At 36.2% G+C, this 18649-nt stretch overlaps 1 protein-coding gene across 1 annotated transcript in view; it reads left to right on the top strand.

The window, feature by feature from the left end:
* The window catches only part of LOC122811072 (diacylglycerol kinase zeta-like), a 3109428-nt gene that overhangs the window by 2293502 nt on the left and 797277 nt on the right, over positions 1–18649 (top strand). The window contains exon 25 of the mRNA XM_044082630.1: positions 3975–4015. Coding sequence (XP_043938565.1) covers positions 3975–4015 — 41 coding nt within the window. The remainder of the gene's footprint in view (positions 1–3974; positions 4016–18649) is intronic.

The following is an 18649-nucleotide window of genomic DNA, read 5'->3' as shown; positions in this document are numbered from 1 at the left end:
GGCATTTCTAATGTGCAGTGAGGTATTATTCCAAACTCCAAGAGAAGTTTTAGGAAAGGTGTGTTCATTTATGTGTAATTTAAGGGATGAAAGAGAGAGGTATTTGAAAACCTGCATTTGTAGGTAATGAACAGATAGAAGTATGCAGAAATATGTATTTGTTTTTAGTTTATTTGCCAAAATGGGTAGCTAAAATAGAAGAGTTTGAGAATTTTGAAAACAGAAAGACTGGTCTTTCACTGATGAGAAGAGATGTTGCTGTTTGGAGAACATGACAGTGTTGTTCTCGGGAGTCAGAGAGAAATACAAATTAGAAGTTTGTATTTAGTATTGCTTGAGTATGTAATTATTATGTACAGATAAGATAATTGAAGTAAGAGCATTATTCTCTAATTTTGATCCGAAAAATATTTTTGACAGTGAATGTACAAGCTTTTGCAGTAATGGTAGGTAAAGGGATGTCTTCTTAATTGATATTTGTGTGCACATACTTAATTTGTGTTTCTTACATTGTGGCTGTTAAAGAAGAGATTTGGACCAAACCAGCAACTGGATTACTTATAGGAACTTGCAGTGGCATTGTGCTATATAACGGGAAAGAATGAGAGAGTGTCAATGTTTTTGATAGCCTGTTTGATGTTCCCAGTAGCATCTGTGAGTTTACTGTTAGTTTGTTTATCTAGATTAGATTGACAACCTTTAGTAACTTATTGAATAATGTTGAGGTTTGTCTGAGTTTAGGAGCAGATCATTTGCAGAGAGGGTGATATTTTGATTATGAAAGTCAAAAGCCCAATTGTTAGGGAAAGGGAAAAAAGAACAGGTGAAAGAACTGCTTTATCAAAATCTGAGTAATGACCTGTCTGAGCAGCATTGCAGGTAATTTTTAATACCAAGTGATGTCTTTTTTTTTTTTTTTTACCGAAGGAAGATTTGCTAGTATGTGGCTAGGAACAAAATGATTTGAACTGGCTGAGGCTTTTTATCGGTGAAGAAAAATGTGTTGTGTAAAGTAGGCCCATGTCATTATTACCTGTGCAGGAAGATAGAACTGTACTGGTACTGTGTTTGTCCCTGAAGCCATGCCAGGCTTGATAAAGTCTTGGTTAGTCTCTTAGCCATTTGTATGCTGTCTTTTCACAAAATGTTAGTAAAGGTTCATAGGTTGGTACTAGGCTATCGGCCCTAGGGCCTATACAAGCTTAGCCATAACAATTCCCTGAATATTTCTTCCCACAATATTTACTTTCTGGACCCCTGTCTAGCAGGTCGACTGACATCATCCCCGGGGTGAATTTCCTATCTCCCATCCAATCATCTAGGTTCCTTTTGAAGAGGGCCAATGAGGCGCTCTGCTTGACATGTACGGGCAGTGTATTCCAGAGTATGGGGAGTCTCTGGGTCAGGAACCTATCCCTCCAGCATGTTTTGTTCATTGTGATGACAAGGTTTAGATCCCTGGAGCGTGTGGCTCTGAGGGATTGGGATTTCTTTAAGTGGAGCATGCCCAACAGCTCTGGGTTTGACATAGCCTTGTATGTTAAGCAGAGGTCGCCTCGAAGCAGATGATATGCCACAGAGTATAGCTGGAGTTTTTTTTAGACGGTCATCATATGGCATCTGCTTTAGGCCTGTGATTCTTTTGGTGAGGTATTTCTGTGGCCTTTCCAGCTGTTGCAGATGTCTAGTAAAGGTTTTTAGATTAAAAATTCACCTGTAATCTTAATTTTTGGATGAGTTACAGCATTTTGGTACAGAGGTTATGACTGATATTTTCTTAGCTGAAAGGTAAGCTCCAGAGTTCAATGAATTGTTCTGTATGTATTGGAATGGGTTGAGGATGTTTTTTTTTTTTTTTTGCATAAAGCGTATATATTATTTTCCAAAAAATATTGTCTGGTCATTCAACAAAAATTATTTAAGTAAAATGGTTTGAACTGGAATTGAGGGAGGTATATTTAGTTTTTTTTTCTGCGGTAGCAGGGCACTGTTTGCATAGAACTGGTACCTGAGAAATTGTTTGACATTCGATGGCTACTGGCTAGTGAGTAGTATAAAAGTTAGGAAATTGTTTCAATGATGGTCTGTTTATAAGCTGATGTACTTGCAGAGTTAGGATAAGAGGTATTACCTATTTGTTTCAAAATTACCCAGTATTCCTAGGGTAGTTTAGTAGGGTGAGATGTAACATGAGATAATGACATTTTATGTTGTAGAACTTTTCCTTACTATGATTTTAAGTAGAAATTATAGCTGGTCCTATACATATTTGTTTTCTTCAGAAGTCTAAAATTCAAGTCTTAAACAGAAGGCTAGTTATATTTTTCACTAGTGTGAGTTCTACAACATGGCTTATTATATTATGATCACTACTTGTGGCAAAGTGATTAGAGGTACTGACTGTTGGCATATTGAGTTAATTTCACTGGAACTTTTCCATGCTTACTTTGGCAGAAGCATATCAGAGTCAAGTGGGAATGGAAAACAAACCAAAAGTAGACAAAACAAAAATCAGGAAGCAACTGAACATGCCAAAAAAGAAAAGAAAGAATGTAAGGAGAATGATCAGATGAGAAGGCAAGAAGTGTGGAAAAGACATAAATATAGCTGCAAGTACAGAAAACTCCTGGGACAATTTCATGTTGATCAGGATTTGAATTAGGAATGGTTAAGGAGAGGTGAATTTAAACCAAAAGATGAAAGGTTAACATTAGAGACCTAGGAAGGTAGACTATTTACATGTTGGTATACAAAGACTATTGAACATGTGTGAGAAACAGACAAATGCAGGTTCTGTAAACCAGAACTAGAAACAGTTGCACATATTTTTCCTGGGTGTGATACACTATTGGCAGAGGGGCTGTATACTAGAAGGCATAAGAATGTGGCAAGAGTATTGCGCTGGGGATTGTGCAAACATTACAGTACTGAAGTAGCTTAGAAGCACTGGAAACATGAGCCACTTAGCATTATAGAGATTGATAAAGTTTATATCATATTTATTACCCATTATCAATGGTTCAAAAAAATATGTGAGAAAACTAGATATGGTAGTCTATGAAAAGAAGACAGAAGCAGCAATGATCATTGAAATTGCTATACCCAGTTATTAGAGGATACCAGGATTTGCAGGCAGAAATAAGGATAGTATATGAGGAGGATACCTAGGCAGTTTTAATAGTAATAGGAGCCATGGGTCTCATAAAAAATAATTTACAGTCTTATTTAGAAAGGCTGCCAATACACGTAACACCGTATGAATTGCAGAAGGTGTTGGTTCTGGGCACATTGAGGGTGCTGCAAAGAGCATTTTTAGTTAACATCAAAGAATGAAGCAATACTGATTTCATGAACTTTCATCATACTTTGACTTAGGAATTGGGTCCATTCCTATCATGGTATTAGAAATTCAAAAGACTTGGGGAAATTATACCAAGGAGACTTTAGACCTGTCATTTTCATGGGTTGACATTGTAGTCTGGAAATTAGAGTGATGAGCTATGATTGAGTTGCATCTAGCTTGCATCTTAGTGAGGTCTACAGCCTTTGTGCACCTTTTGTGAAAGGGCAGTTTATCAAGCTTCCAGTAGTCCTCAGTCCTCATTAATAAAACAGGGGTACTTGCATCTTCTGGGTCCTGCATCACTGGGATAAGAATATGAAGTACTAATGATGCTGAAGATATTTCAGTGTGTTTACTGTGTTCTGTGATACATTACACAGTGCCTTCAGATAAATAAAACAATATGTGGCAGTTTATAAGTTGTTACTGTATTAATGTGCCAGGACTTGCATATTGCACAACTACATTACTGACTTGGCTGCACTTGATTTTTTTGCCTGTAGTTATCTTGAAAACTATGGTGAAAGTCCTGTACAACCTACATGTTCTTCTTGTGAAAGGTAATATTGTGTCATGCCTTTTGCTTCCAGACGAGGGCTAATGAGTTGCATTTATCATCTCTGTTTTCTAGCCACAACAGCTGATCGCTTTTACAGGATTGATCGGGCTCAGGTAAGGAGGCCTTGGTTAAATTCTGAACATTATGTGCATGCATATTACCCAAAACTTCTACCTTTGCTCATGTATGCATTGGTATGTACATGCATACCTTTATTTCATTTTGCACATTTTTGCTTACTTTTGGAATTTTTCTTGTGGTAGCAGTACTGTACAGATATAAAGTCTTCTTTGTGCACACTAAATCATTAGGTTAACATTTGCAAGAGGTATTTTAGACCTGGTAACAAGCTCTGTCTGTTCCCATCTTTTTTTTTTCAATTTAAACTGGATTCCTCAAACATATTAATATGTTTACCATAACAACATTTAGCATCTGAGGTAATTAATCTCTCTTAATTCTTTCAGCCATCTCTACTCCTCTTTTGCAGACACTGACCAAACCATTCCCAGCTAATATACTGTGCAGGCTGCGTAGGAACTATCACTGTCCATCAACTGTCACCCAAGCAGCCTGAAATCCATCCTTGAAATGATCAAGTGTGTGCATAGTAGATATATATGTGTAATCCAGTAAAGCTAACATAAACTAAGACTTACATTTTGAATCAGACTGTAGGGATAGCCGAGTGTCCATGTACACTCACCTAAAGTGTAAGTAGCTATATTGGTGCGTACTCTCTACTAGAGGGTGTGGCTCCATAGAATGCTCCAACAACAGCTATACCAGTGGCATATACTACAGCCCATAATAATGGGCAGTTGGATTGGCAGGTTTTTTTTTTTAGTCCAAAATAACTGCCAGTACATTGCTTTGTCATCACCCCAGCCCCACTGTAACAGGACAGAGGATTTGCTTTGCTTTCTTTTTCAGACTGAAACAGGACAAACTATTTGCTTTGCTTTCTTTTTCAGACTACTCCCTCCTCAGTTTCTTCCTTTACTTACAGTATCATGAAGCTAGCTCTCTAAATGCTTAACCATACATGTACATATCTGCTTACTCTTCCTGAGCTTGTCTGCTGCTTCCTGTAATTCTCCTTTCCCCCTCTCAACTGCTATTTTACACTGCTCAAATCATAATTTCTCTGAAAACCGTATTATCTTTTGCTATAGACAAAGCTTACTGAGTGTTTTCCTCTGCACTGTTACTGTTGCTGATTCAATGGTTGAGTCCCTCTTCTTTTACCCTTGCTATGCTTGGGCTCACTCCATTCCCCTACCCTACCCCCAATTCTCACCCATCCCCTCTTAATTAACATTTAAAATATCCCATCTCCACCCTTAGACTTCTTCCAGCCTACCTCTGCATCAAAATGATTGGAACCTAACCCAATCATCGTTGCCCTACAGTTAGCATCTGTGACTCATTTACTTAAAGTGCTTTACCCAGTTTGTCCTTTTAGAAGTTATACTGCTGTAATTAGAACTACTCTTGTCCAGTAACATTTTACAGTGCAAACTAATATCTTCAGCAAAATCTAACTTACATATTATAAAAAAGACTCTGACTCAAACTTTATTAGTGTGCTTCCTCAGCATATTAGCATACTCTACCATCTCCCGTACCTCTTAAGTAAATGTAATTAATTGCACTATCAACCCATACTCGCTAAACCAACAGTTACCAAGTCTATCAATCACCACAGCACCCACACTGTATCAGTAAACCTTCTTAGATTTTTTTCAGTTACAGATGTTTTAAATCTAAGTACGTTACAGTATGAAATCCAGTAAAACAAAGCACAAATGCATTTGGCTTCATACTTTCTTTCATAAAATTTCCAACCAAAAAAAAACAATGGAGATATTCACCCAAACCCTGACCCCACACAACAGAAAAAAACACACACTAACAGCACTGTATTAAATGACCATTCTGTTTTTCTCTCCCATGCCCCAATTCCAACTCTTTCTAAATATCAATCTTAGAAGTGTATGCAAAAAAATCCAAGACATGCATGTTTGTATTGCCACATATTCCCCAGATGTAATTATATGTACAGAAATGTGGCTGAAAAAAGACATAAATGACAATAAAATTGCCACACCTGGTTTCAGTAAAATTAGGCTTGACAGGAAAAATAAGTGAGTAGATGGCATAGCTGTTATCTACAAGAATTCACTAAGTATAACTATATATGCAGAGGAGATACCACAGTTTAACATAACTCCTTGTATAACTTCTTAAAATCAATAATAGGAAAATGCTGTGTTTAGCAGCCATATATATCCCACTTGGTAAAAACATTACCACCGTGGAAGATATCCCACCATATACAACATAAAATAATAATGCTATAATACCTAAATATAGACTGGCAGATTCTTAATAGCAGCACCCCATCTGATGTTATAAACCTGCATGACTTTACACAGTTAATTACATCAGTTACTAGAGTTCACAAGAGTACTGGTAGACAATCAACTTTAGACTGGATTCTTACTAATTAGACCCAATAAAATTAGAGCAGCTGGTAGCCTTCCAGACAGCATAAGTGACCATTAACCTACTTACACTCTTAGAAGTTACAATATTCAAGATAAACATATAATTTACAACCAAGTTCATAACTCAAAAAACCTTGACAAACCCACTTTTATCAAATCCTTAAAAAGAATATAACTGGAAAATTCTAAAACCTATGAACTTAGACTCTGCTGTCTCACACTTCATTGAGATATTCCTAAAATTCTCAATAACTTTGTTTCAGTATGTATTAAAAGGGTCAAATCTAATCCTGCACCATGGCTAACTAAAGAAAGTAAGAAAGTGATGCCAAGTGTGGCAAAGCCTGGAACGAGTGGCTCAGAAATAGAACCCAAAATCCATTTCAACTTTTTGGGCAACTAAGGAATAGGACAAAATAACAAAGAAAACATGACAAGCAAACATATTATAATATCCTTTAAAATAAACACCAGAACAGCCCAAAACTCTTCTGCACATCTGTAAACAAACTTTTACATCCAGGCAAAATTACCACCCCCACCCCTACATCCAACAATGATACTATTTCAATTCCCACACAGTTAAACAACTGTTTTATAGAAACTATATTGTCCTTCATAAACATTAATACTTCCACTATCCTGTCAATACTAGCAGCCTCTGCTAAATATGTTCAGCTGTTTGACTTCAGCTAAGTGCCTACTTCCACCATTAAAAAAACTCCTACATAAGCTAAAACCAACCACCCTAGCTGATGACCAACTTCCCTCAGACTAAAAAGTGGCTGCAGATGCAATAGCATTTCCAGTCTCTATACTGATAAATAGCTTTATATCTGAAAAATATGTTCTTTCTGTCTGGAAAAAAATCATTTTTATACCTTTACACAAAGGTAGCACATCTACAGAGTTTAATAGCTACATGCCCATTGCAGTTTTCTCCCCTATCAGAAATACTTGAAAAATGTATTCATGCACAGCTTCTGCATCACCTAAATTCAAGTAATCTGCTTTCGGAAACACATTTTCAGACCCCACCACAGCACAACCACCACCCTCTTTCACTTCTTCAGCTATATAAATCTGCATAGGAACAGTAGTAACCTAGTGTCAGCTGTGTTCCTAAACATATCCAAAGCTTTTGACACTGTATCACACCAACATTTATTTGCTGAACTCCCTTCTGTAGGTCTGTCTGTCTCTATCCTCCCTTAAATTGTTCCTTAGTTATCGGTCTGAAAGGCAACAAGCAGTCAAATGGCAACAGAACCTCTCTTCCAGTTATCGTAGGTATCTCTCAGGGCACTATACTAGAACCCCTTCTTTTTAATGTTTTCATGAACAAGCTTCACACTGCCATACACCAAGCAAATATAATACAATATGCATATAATTTGATTTAATAAGTACAGCCCCCACAATATCCAGACTACAAGAAATCACCCAAATTTATTTCTCTTCAATTGAAACCCAGCTGAAAAATTCAAACCTACTCCTTAATCTCAGTAAAACTAAATTGATGTTCTTTACCCCAAAGCATTATCTCCATTAAAAACAGTCTTTCTTGGACACATGAGCAAATAATACTAAAACTGAGGTAGTGCCACAGACTAAATTACCAGGCGTTATAATAGATGACTGCCTTAAATTTGATTAATATATTCTTCAAACAATTAAAAAGACACCAGAAACGTGGCTCCCTTTTAAACTTTCTAGATATATCAATTTGGAACAGGCAGTCTAAACAGAAAAATCCTGTACCATGCTCTCTGTCATATGCTATTGCCACTATCCTCCTGTACAATACTAATAACTTCCATTCCCTCCTACATTATTTTATAGCTTACTTCAGTATATCTCTCAAACTCTTTACAAGCATGTACAATACTAAAATCTTCCTTCCTACATAATTTTTTTAACTAACTTCATTAAGTATCTTGAACTCCTTGCAAACTTTTCTTTACCGAAATGAAAGAACGCTAAACTTCTTTACAATAATGTTTCCCTTCTGCATTATCAATCCATTTATTTCTGCAAGATTTTACAGCTGGAGCAACTGTATAATCTTATAATTTGATATAAATACTTAACAGTATACACTTGTCTTGTAATTGTTTGTTGTTTCATGAGAAATGTAACTGTTGTTTTTCTGAGAACTGTCTGAAATTCATTTGTTAGCATAAATGTACTGTGGTGGAGTTTTTCTACTTGGGCCTCCACTGAAAATGGGTCCTGCCCAGTCGGACTTTCCCAATCAACAAAGACAAATAAATATATACATTTATTCTTTTGAACATCTTTCCAACAGCAACAGCTTGTTTAGCAGTGAATCTTCAGCAGTGAAATGACGGATCCATTTCACTTTCGTCAAAGCATTATCTTTGGGATGCTGTTTGAGAGCCCTCCTCCCTGATCATCTTCCCACTGTGCTGTCCTGTCATTTTATTGAGTACTTGGGTCAGAGCTAGCTTGTGGCACCTTTTTTTGTTATTCTTATAGCCTTTTCTGTCTTATTCTTCCACAGTGGAGAAATCTTCTGAAAACTTTTTTAGATTGCATGGGATAGCTTTAATATTAAAGCAGACACATTCTGGACATTTTCTGTTTAGGATCAGTCAGTGACCTCAAATTCTGAGCCTTATATGAGGATGTTAATGACACTACCTTTGGAAGTTGCAAGAAAGTTTTTCAAAACTCTTTTGGCAGGTCAGAAGTAAATTTCAGGAAGCATAGCTCATCTTTATCTTCCTCTAGCTGGAATATCGCCTCCTTTATACTTCCATCCAAGTGATACTGAAGCAGGACTTCTTCCTTTTGGTGCCATTAGCTTACCCTGTCATTTAAGTACCACCTAATGCCACAGTCATTAACTCCTTTATTAGTGACTGTATGGGTAGTGTCTGCTTGCACTGTGTTGAGGAATCCTCCTCCTGTTTTCACATTAAAGTTTTCCATCCATCCTGTTACCATCTTCTGTGTACTTGCAGACAGACCCACCAAAGGCTGTGTGATTCATTACAGTTAAATCATCGATAATTTGTGGAAATGGCACTTGATTGGATATTAAGCTCTTATTGGTCTTGTAAGATGAAATTTTCCATCTCTTTTTCTTATATTCTTAAACTCCCTAAAGCAAAACAAACAGTGATTTTGTTGAAGTCTTTGACAGAAGGCCATTTTTTATGAAAAATTGTAGCGGATTTGTATGGCTTTATGATATCTCATCTGATCATGTCACAAATGAATGGTTGTAGCCCTATTTACAAAGGATATAAGAGCATTTGTTCTGATTGTACTGGTAGTCTGAGATGGATTTGATATTTATTACTAAAACGTGCAAGTAAGACTAAAAATATATATAAAAAAAAGATTTTGTAATAAAGAATGCTTTTTTTTGAGTTGCTCTAAAAAGTGAAAAAAAAGGAAGAAGAGTGATAACTTTGTAAAAGAAACACAGACAAGCTGATTTCAGGAAAGCATTTGAGATTGGTTTTGCTGGTTCTGTTACTGAGGTAGCAGAAGTTGTCCTAGGAATCAGCAAAACCAACCAAATGCTTTTCTGAAATCAGCTTGTCTGCATTTCTTTTGCAAAGTTGTCACTCTTCCTTATTCTTTTACTTTTTAGAGCAACTCAGTAAAAAGCATTCTTTACTAAAAAATCTTTTTATATATTTTTAGTTTTTACTTTTTAGTTTTTAAGTAAAATATGGCAGTAATTCTGTAATTATCTATACAAAATTGCTGTTTTATTTTACTTAAAAACTAAAAGAATATTTGATGCATCTTCATTCTCTTGCCTATTCAGCAGTGAGCTGTCCAGGGTGCTGAAGTACAGTGTATTGCATAATGATTGGTTCCCACTGGATGTAAGTGAGAGCTTAGTGGTTGAGGACGAGTGTGTTCTGTCTCTACAGTTCCTTTGTCGGTTGATGGTGTACAAGCAGATATGTCTGTTCAGGGTGAAATTACTTTCATTGGCATGGAAAATAACTGACGTTTTGACATTTTTACTTTTGGAAGAAGCAGCAGAGATGGAATTGTTGACTAAGGTTTTGTTTTGGGATTTTGCTTTTTTCCTCTTGGTCTCTATTTGGGAAATAGTCAAGTAGTTCATGGTGTACACCAAAGCATCAAAGAGCAGCTTATGGTAAGCAATTCTTAACCAGAAGATAGGTGTCATTGCTTTTCTTCCTATCATTTGAAGTGCTGATTGATCTAAACCTAGAATGCTATTTTTATTTAGCCAAATATGTAATCTGAAGCTGTATCATTTTCTTATTTATTTTGTGATAAAGCTGCCAAATGATGTAGTATGTTTTTGTATTTTTTTTAAGTTATTACACTGAAGTGTTGTGTCTTTTAGCAGGAGAGTATGAAAGTGCCCATGAACACTTGTTTAGTATAAATGGTGTTGTGTGCTATGGATATGAGCAGTGTGTGTTTGCTTTCTTATGTACTACTTAGACTTTTGACATGGGAGTGCTTTTGCTTAAGCAACATTTTTGTCCCTCTTTTCTGTTAGGTCTATGTCAAGAGGTATCATTCATGTGTAGTTTTAAATGTGCAGCCTCATATAGGTACTTTGCCCATTCTGCAGTTCTGTCCTCCTGTTCATCAGTGCTCAGCTTGTATTGTTAACATTCCTCCAGTGTTTTAGTGGATGCAGCTGATCATTCTGTGCAGATCTTAGGGCTGTAGTAACTGCATCTGAGGATAAATCCTGCCATTGTATCAACTTAATCTGCTCATAATGCTGTGGTTTTATTATTGTTTCACTATGATCTTTTGCCATTTTTATTTGTCTTCTTTTATTTCATAGTTATATGAATCTTTGTTGTCCAACAGATTATGTGCAATTTACTTTACTTTGTATCATTCAGCATAAACCCCAGAGCTGAATGCTGGAGTGCCTGGACTTGCCCCAAATTTTACCCCCAGAATTACTTCCTGTGCTGCCTGCCTGAAGGTATTATTGACTGGCTCTAGAGAGAGGTTCCTTCTTTACCACTCAGGGTAGCAAGGGAAATAATTCACTCAAAGAATTTCCATTGTTAACAAATACTGTTCTGCCATTTGTGCAGCATACAGGAAGATGGAGTGACAGAAAAATCCCCAGGCTCTTTAATGACCTTTCTCCAGGCCATCAGTTTAGGAGGCAGGAGCTCTCTAACAAGATTTTTTTTTTGTGTTTTCTGTGACAGATCTGTTAGATTGAATGTCCAAGTTCTTAGAATGTTTGTGTTAAATACCAAGCATTGCAGCATGCATAAACTGCTAGAGGAATAATGACCTCAGTTGGTGGAACAATATAAAGGCATCCTACTACTAGCAAATCAGTTTTAGTAAAGACTGTACCTTCATTATTTTAAAATGCAAGTGGAAGCAACTTAGATTCGTGGATGTTAAATGTTTGGATTATCACTAAAGGTGTTTTTGTGACTTAAAATGACAGACTTTTGGTTGACTGTATTTTTTCATGTCCTTGCACTTTTTTTAGTTCTGGTGCACCTGTTGATGTTGTTCTTATTTATCACTGCTGCAGTCACCTAAGCTGTATGGGTTATATCATCCAAGGATATAATGGCCATCTGGCTTCCAAAGCTTCAGGGCACTTTTAAAAGGAAAGGTTTGGGCACCAAGCCCATCAGAGCTTTCCTGCCACAAAAGAGATGCTCCTTTGTGGCTTCAAGGCATGACAGTTGGCTTGTGCTGTTCCTTTGCTGTGCAGAAAAGTTTTCTTTGGGGAAAAAGTAAATCCACAAAAAAGCTCATACCTGGTGTAGTGCAGCAAGCAAAATTGTAGTCCAAATTCAAACACAATGTAGCAAATAATAGTGATGCAGCAAGCAGAGATAAATCCAACTTTGAACTCCAAGTTTAATCCAAATTCAAAACGTAAGCACTTTCGTCCCTTGAAACATTAATACAGGAACTTTATCAGACAAAGAACTTTACATTCAGCTTCCTTTTAAAAGGTAAAACTTGTGACCTCACTTCCTCTCCTCCATTCATCTACAAACAAGTTTTTAAAGGACCACTGTTTTTTTTTTTTTAAATGCAAATACAACACAGTGAGAAACTACATGCATAAAATCACATAAATAATGCCACACTATACAAATACAAGACAATAAAAAGCTACATTTATAAAATCACATAAATATTACTTTAGTTTGTCATGTAATCTAAACATGAAAAACAGTTGTTTTAAAATACTAAAATGCAAAAACAATATTTAAGCCATCAAACTCTAGCCTACTGAATGTGTTGATAAATAATTTAGGTATTAAGTACTGAACATTTAACAATATCAAATCTTATCTTTTCAAAGCTTTAAGTTTTAATAAACTGGAAATTGACTGGCTGTCATTCAAGCCTGGCCAATGAATATAGTCTAGTCGGATTTGCCAACTTAATTCTGCTTGCTCCAGTAAATAAGGCCATGCTCCACCTCTAACTGAGGGAGATATTGATTCTAATATAACAAACTTGAATTTATGTTCATTATATTGCCCTATATGTTTAGCAAGTGCATTAGGTGGGCATTGATCCCTGATATTCCAGGTGTTCACTTATTCTGTTTTTGAATTAGCGCGCCATTTTTCCAATGTAAAAGCACTAACATAGTTCACAAAGGGCACAATAGACCACTCTTTCAGTGGTACAAGAAAATCTGTTCCTGATTTTTATTTTTATTCCATTGATGTTTAATTCGTTAATCTCTAAAATATAGGAACAAAATATGCAGGACCCACATTTGTACATGTATCCTGTACATTGTGCCTCTTTTTGATGTTCAAAAAAACAGTGGCCCTTTAAAAACTTTTTTGTAGATGAATGGAGGAGAGGAAGTGAGGTCACAAGTTTTACTTTTTAAAAGGAAGCTGAATGTAAAGTACTTTGTCTGATGAAGTTCCTGTATTAATGTTTTAAGGGATGAAAGCATTTACGTTTGGAATTTAGATTGAACTTGGAGTTCAAAGTTGGATTTATCTCTTCTTGCTGCATCACTGTTGTTTGCTGCATTGTGTTTGAATTTGGACTACAATTTTGCTTTTTGTACTATACCTGGTGTGAGCATTTTTGTGGATTTACTGGTTTGCTGTCTTTATCTTCTGTTGTTGTTGTCGAGGTGCACACCAGATCAGCTGTTGCAGGGTTTATACATACTTAGACTGGTTTCTAAATGGAGAATGACAAAGTAACAACTCAACTTGCCAATTCTGCAGGTGACCTTACTGTCTTAATTAATCAACTAATGGAAAGGATGGAAAGGCTGGAACAGCTTTTGTTGTCACAGTTATCACAACTAACCATCCATGCCACACCGGGCACCACTTCTCTGCCTGCACCAAATTTCCATTTGCCTAGGTCAAGTGAAACTAATGGGAACCAAGCCGTGATTCAGAGACCTGCAGTATGCTCAGAATCACAGGTCAGTAACAATGCTACATGTGAATTTAATAGAGACAGTGTAAACAGTACTGTAAATGGTTCCAACTCCATTTTATCAAACTGGCTTGTCAATAGTTGTCCCTTTACCAGCAGAGTGGGAGAGGTGAACACTGACCACTCATTTAATAATCAACTGAATCAACTAGATCACATTTTGCTTAAAATTAAAAAGTTACAAATGGACAACCATTATTTCAAGGAGTGCATTAAAAGGAGAATTGTTCCTAAGGGTTTGCAAATATGGTGCTACCCAACAGGTCTTATAACAAATTCCCAGTTTCATAGATAACTTTTCCAGTTATTTGACCATTATGGATTTGAGTATATGGACATGGTAATTAAAAACAATGAAACACAAATTGAATCACTGGGGGAAGAAGTAAAACTTTTAGATAACAAAATCATTCAAGACCCCCTACTAATAACTTTGAATACACTTGTATTTTTTGATCTATAGAAGAGCAAATGGACACTATAAAAACTAGGAAATACAAAAAGATTGTTAGAGATGAAAACAAATACAACAACAATAATGCTTACCCCCCACCCCCACGTTCTCAAGAGTGAACTTTGAATGGGAGACCTTTATCTAGTAATGAACTAGATAATTACTCTGAGAATCAGGGAGCAGGTAACAACTTGGATAACTCTTTTTTTAGACGAAGAGGAATATCCTCCCCTGAGACGTTCAGAGCGAATCAGAAACCAGCAACCCCATCGTATGAACACTTATGGGAAACAACAAGAACAGAACTTCCAACAAAGGGGGAGCAGGGGAAACAGAGGACAATACAAGGGCCCCTAGAAGACAAAACAGGGGATGTATTAAATATTGACATTCCACTTCAAGATACGACAGAGACTTTCCGGAGGGGCACAACTGAGAGAGTTTTGTTACCAGCTGTTTCCATTCATTTTAACACTGTATATGATTTTAGGGTGCATAATTTCACTACGCTTGATTTAAATGTTCATGTTTGTAACCTTTTAGCAAAAGGCTTCACATTTACTCCTAATAAACCAGCCAGTATGGTGAATACACTTATAGACTTAAAAGAGTACATCAGAAAATTAAATTTGAATCTGATGTTTCAAGGGGTAGAGAATGTTCTGCATCCTTTACACATCTCTAGTACCTATAAATCCCCCACTCACCCCTCTTTGGACATTTTTGAAAGGGTATGTAAGTTGGATATCAGGATTCACTCTGGGAATATGTATAAGCAAAGAACTAAAAATAACTTAAGTGCTGAGGAAGAAATGGAACTTAATTTTTTGTCAACAAACACTAATTTGAGGGTCATGAAACCGGATAAAGGGGGTGGTGTTGTCCTTATGTGGAAAACAGATGACATAAAGAAGATGAAAGAAATCTTGAGTAGTAAGATATATGCACGCAGTTCACTGAATGAACTAAATGGAGCATACACATGGCTTTCTCGAAGACCTCTTCATTGATGGGCTCATCACTTTAGAGGAACATATATTTTTAACCACGGACGTTCCAATCACACCTACTATTTTTGGGGTTCCAAAGATACATAAGGACATGCAGCAACCCCCTTTTCATCCCATTGTCGATGCTAGAGGTTCTATAACACATTTACTGGCAAAATTCTTAGATCTACAGCTAAAGTATTTGTTAAAATCTGAACTTTCATTATGCATCGACTCATGGGATTTCTTAAAGAAAATCAATACAATTGAGTTTAATAACTCTTGCATATTCATAACAGTTGATGTAAGGGACCTTTACTCTGTCATCCCTCACAACTTAGGAATAAACTGGTTCTGTGACTATCTGGTGTCAGAGGGAGTCAGACAAGATAAAACTAATATGATGGAACAACTTTTAGACATAATTTTAAGAAACAACTATATTTTATTCGACAATGAGTACTACATCCAGATAGAGGGAGTAGCAATGGGTGCGGCATGTGGAAGCATGTACGCAAATGTGGTAATGTTGGAGTGGGAAAAGAAATTTTTATTTGAGTCTATTTTTTTCCAACATTGCCACTTGTATACCTGTTTCCTGGATGACATATTCATCCCTTGGAATGGCCCAAGTGAACAAATAGATCCATTCTTAGATTGTATAAATAATTCTACATATGTTTTAAAATTCACACATTTTGTGAACGACAAGGAAATTGCTTTCCTTGACATTTTACTTAAAGACTTAGAGCATAATAGATTTACAGCTGAACTATACCGTAAAGATACATATTCTAACAGTGTTTTACACTACACAAGTTGCCATCCATTCCACCAAAAATGAGGAGTCCTTAAGGGGCAATTTGTAAGGGCAGCTTGTATGGTGTCATTAAATGAATGCTTTTTAAAGGAATGTAGTAATTTGAAGGAACATGTTTTTGAAAAGAAGTTATCCATCTGATTTAGTGGAAAGCATCATGAATGAAGTAATAGAAAAAAGAGCAAGTGAACACTCTGTGCCGTTGTTAAATTCTGAATGTAATGTAGACACAAATCTTGAAGTTCATACAAGTAATATTAGTGTTAGATCTGAGTCTATAGTCTACCACTCTAGTCAATTGGATGTTGAAACAATTGAAAAAGGAAATGAGTTTAAATCATGTTTTCTAACCAGTTTTTCCACTGATGCATACTTTATAAAGGACATACTAGTGAAAAATTGGAAATTCTTAGTATGTGAAAGGGATATAAAAGCAATTCTAGGTGATACACCTACATGTGTTCAGGAAAGGACATAACATCAAAACACTACTTGAACGTCAAAAAGAGGCACAACGTACAGGGTACATGTACAAATGTGGGACCTGTAAATTTTGTTCCTATATTTTAGAGATTAATGAAGTAAACATCAACGGAATAAAAATACAAATCAGGAACAAATTTTCTTGTACCACTGAAAGAGTGGTCTGTTGTGCCCTTTTGAATGTGCTTTTACATTGGAAAAACAGAGAGCAAACTCAAAAACAGAATAAGTGAACACCTTAGGAATATCAGGGATCAATGCCCACTTAATGTACTTGCTAAACATATAGGGCAATATAATGAACATAAATTCAAGTTTGTTATATTAGAATCACTATCTCTCTCACTTAGAGGTGGAGCATGGCCTTATTTACTGGAGAAAGCAGAATTGAGTTAGCAAATCCAACTAGACTGTATTCATTCGTCAGGCTTGAATGACAGCCAGTCAATTTCCAGTTTATTAAAACTTAAAGCTTTGAAAAGATAAGATTTGATATTGTTAAATGTTCAGTACTTAATACCTAAATTATTTATCAACGCATTCAGTAGGCTAGAGTTTGATGGCTTAAATATTCTTTTTGCATTTTAGTATTTTAAAACAACTGTTTTTCATGTTTAGATTACATGACAAATTATAATAATATTTATGTGATTTTATAAATGTAGCTTTTATTGTGTTGTATTTGTATAGTCCGGCATTATTTATGTGGTTTTATGCATGTAGTTTCTCACTGTGTTGTACTTCCATTTAAAAAAAAAAACAGTGGTCCTTTAAAAACTTTTTTGTAGATGAATGGAGGAGAGGAAGTGAGGTCACAAGTTTTAGTTTTTAAAAGGAAGCTGAATGTAAAGTTCTTTGTCTGATGAAGTTCCTGTATTAATGTTTTAAGGGACGAAAACGCTTATGTTTTGAATTTGGATTAAACTTGGAGTTCAAAGTTGGATTTATCTCTGCTTGCTGCATTGTGTGTGAATTTGGAGTACAATTTTGCTTGCTGCACTACACCTGGTGTGAGCTTTTTTGTGGATTTACTTGTTTGCTGTCTTTATCTTCTGTTCTTTGGGGAAAAACATTCTTATTTAAAAAAATGTTTTTGATAACCCTTTCCTGTTCACAAAAGTTATTTTAAAACTAATAGTTTCTGTTTTAAAGTACTGTCTTGAGACTGTATTGTACTTTTAAACAAGCGTGCTCTTTTTTCCTTTCAGTTTAAGCATTGTTTAAAAAAACATTTACCTGTGGAGAAATTGTCTCTCTTACTTTTTGGTGCTGACAGATTGTTTTAAAGTGTTTTTTATTGTGGTTTTCAATGAAAAAGTTACCTTTAAAGACTTTAAATTTTTTTTACAAGCTATTGCTGCTTGTTTTTCCAGGAAAGAGGCACCACTTTTGGCTTAAGTATGGAACAAATTGTCGGTCCCATAGTCAGTCCTACTTCCAGCCACAAAAAGAAAAAGTTAAGCAATTTGCCACCACAACAGGCTAGCAGTTTCCCTCAGTTGCAGGTGGGTGACTTTGCTGTGGCCACTAGTTGTACTGAGAACCACTCATCTTTTTCCCCAGATCCCTCTGGTGTAGCACCTACAGCCACTATGAGTAGGGGGTTATCCATGTCCTCTGTGGCTCCTTGGTCCCCTTAGTGGACACGGAAGGTCCACTCCTGTTGCTCCTGGGAGAGGGAATAGGGATAGCGTTTCTGTTTTGTTAAAATGTTGTGCCCATCCCTGGGGGAAATCTGCTGCCATTAGTAACACTGTAGGCCCCATTTTTCCTGTCAAAAATAAAGAGAAAGCTAAACGTGTCTACTGTTCCTCATATTTCCTTGGACAGGAGTAATTTATTCGGACTGTCTCAAGGTCTAATTCAGGCTATTGATCCTTTTTATAAAATAGTTTCTGAGAAAGCAGAGAGAGAGATACCTCTTTTCCTGAAGCACTTCAAAATTCTGAATCTGGACAGGAAGATGAATGGAGAGAGATTTTTTCCCCCCTCAGATTTCTGATTCAGACTCGGAGGAGAGCTCAGTTTTTCATTTTCCCTGT

This window comes from Protopterus annectens, chromosome 9.part0, assembly GCF_019279795.1.
Source record: "Protopterus annectens isolate FY-2018-M chromosome 9.part0, PAN1.0, whole genome shotgun sequence".
Classification (NCBI taxonomy): domain Eukaryota; kingdom Metazoa; phylum Chordata; order Ceratodontiformes; family Protopteridae; genus Protopterus; species Protopterus annectens.
The sequence above is the reverse complement of the archived record's forward strand: the minus strand, read 5'-3'. Positions and strand labels throughout refer to the sequence as shown.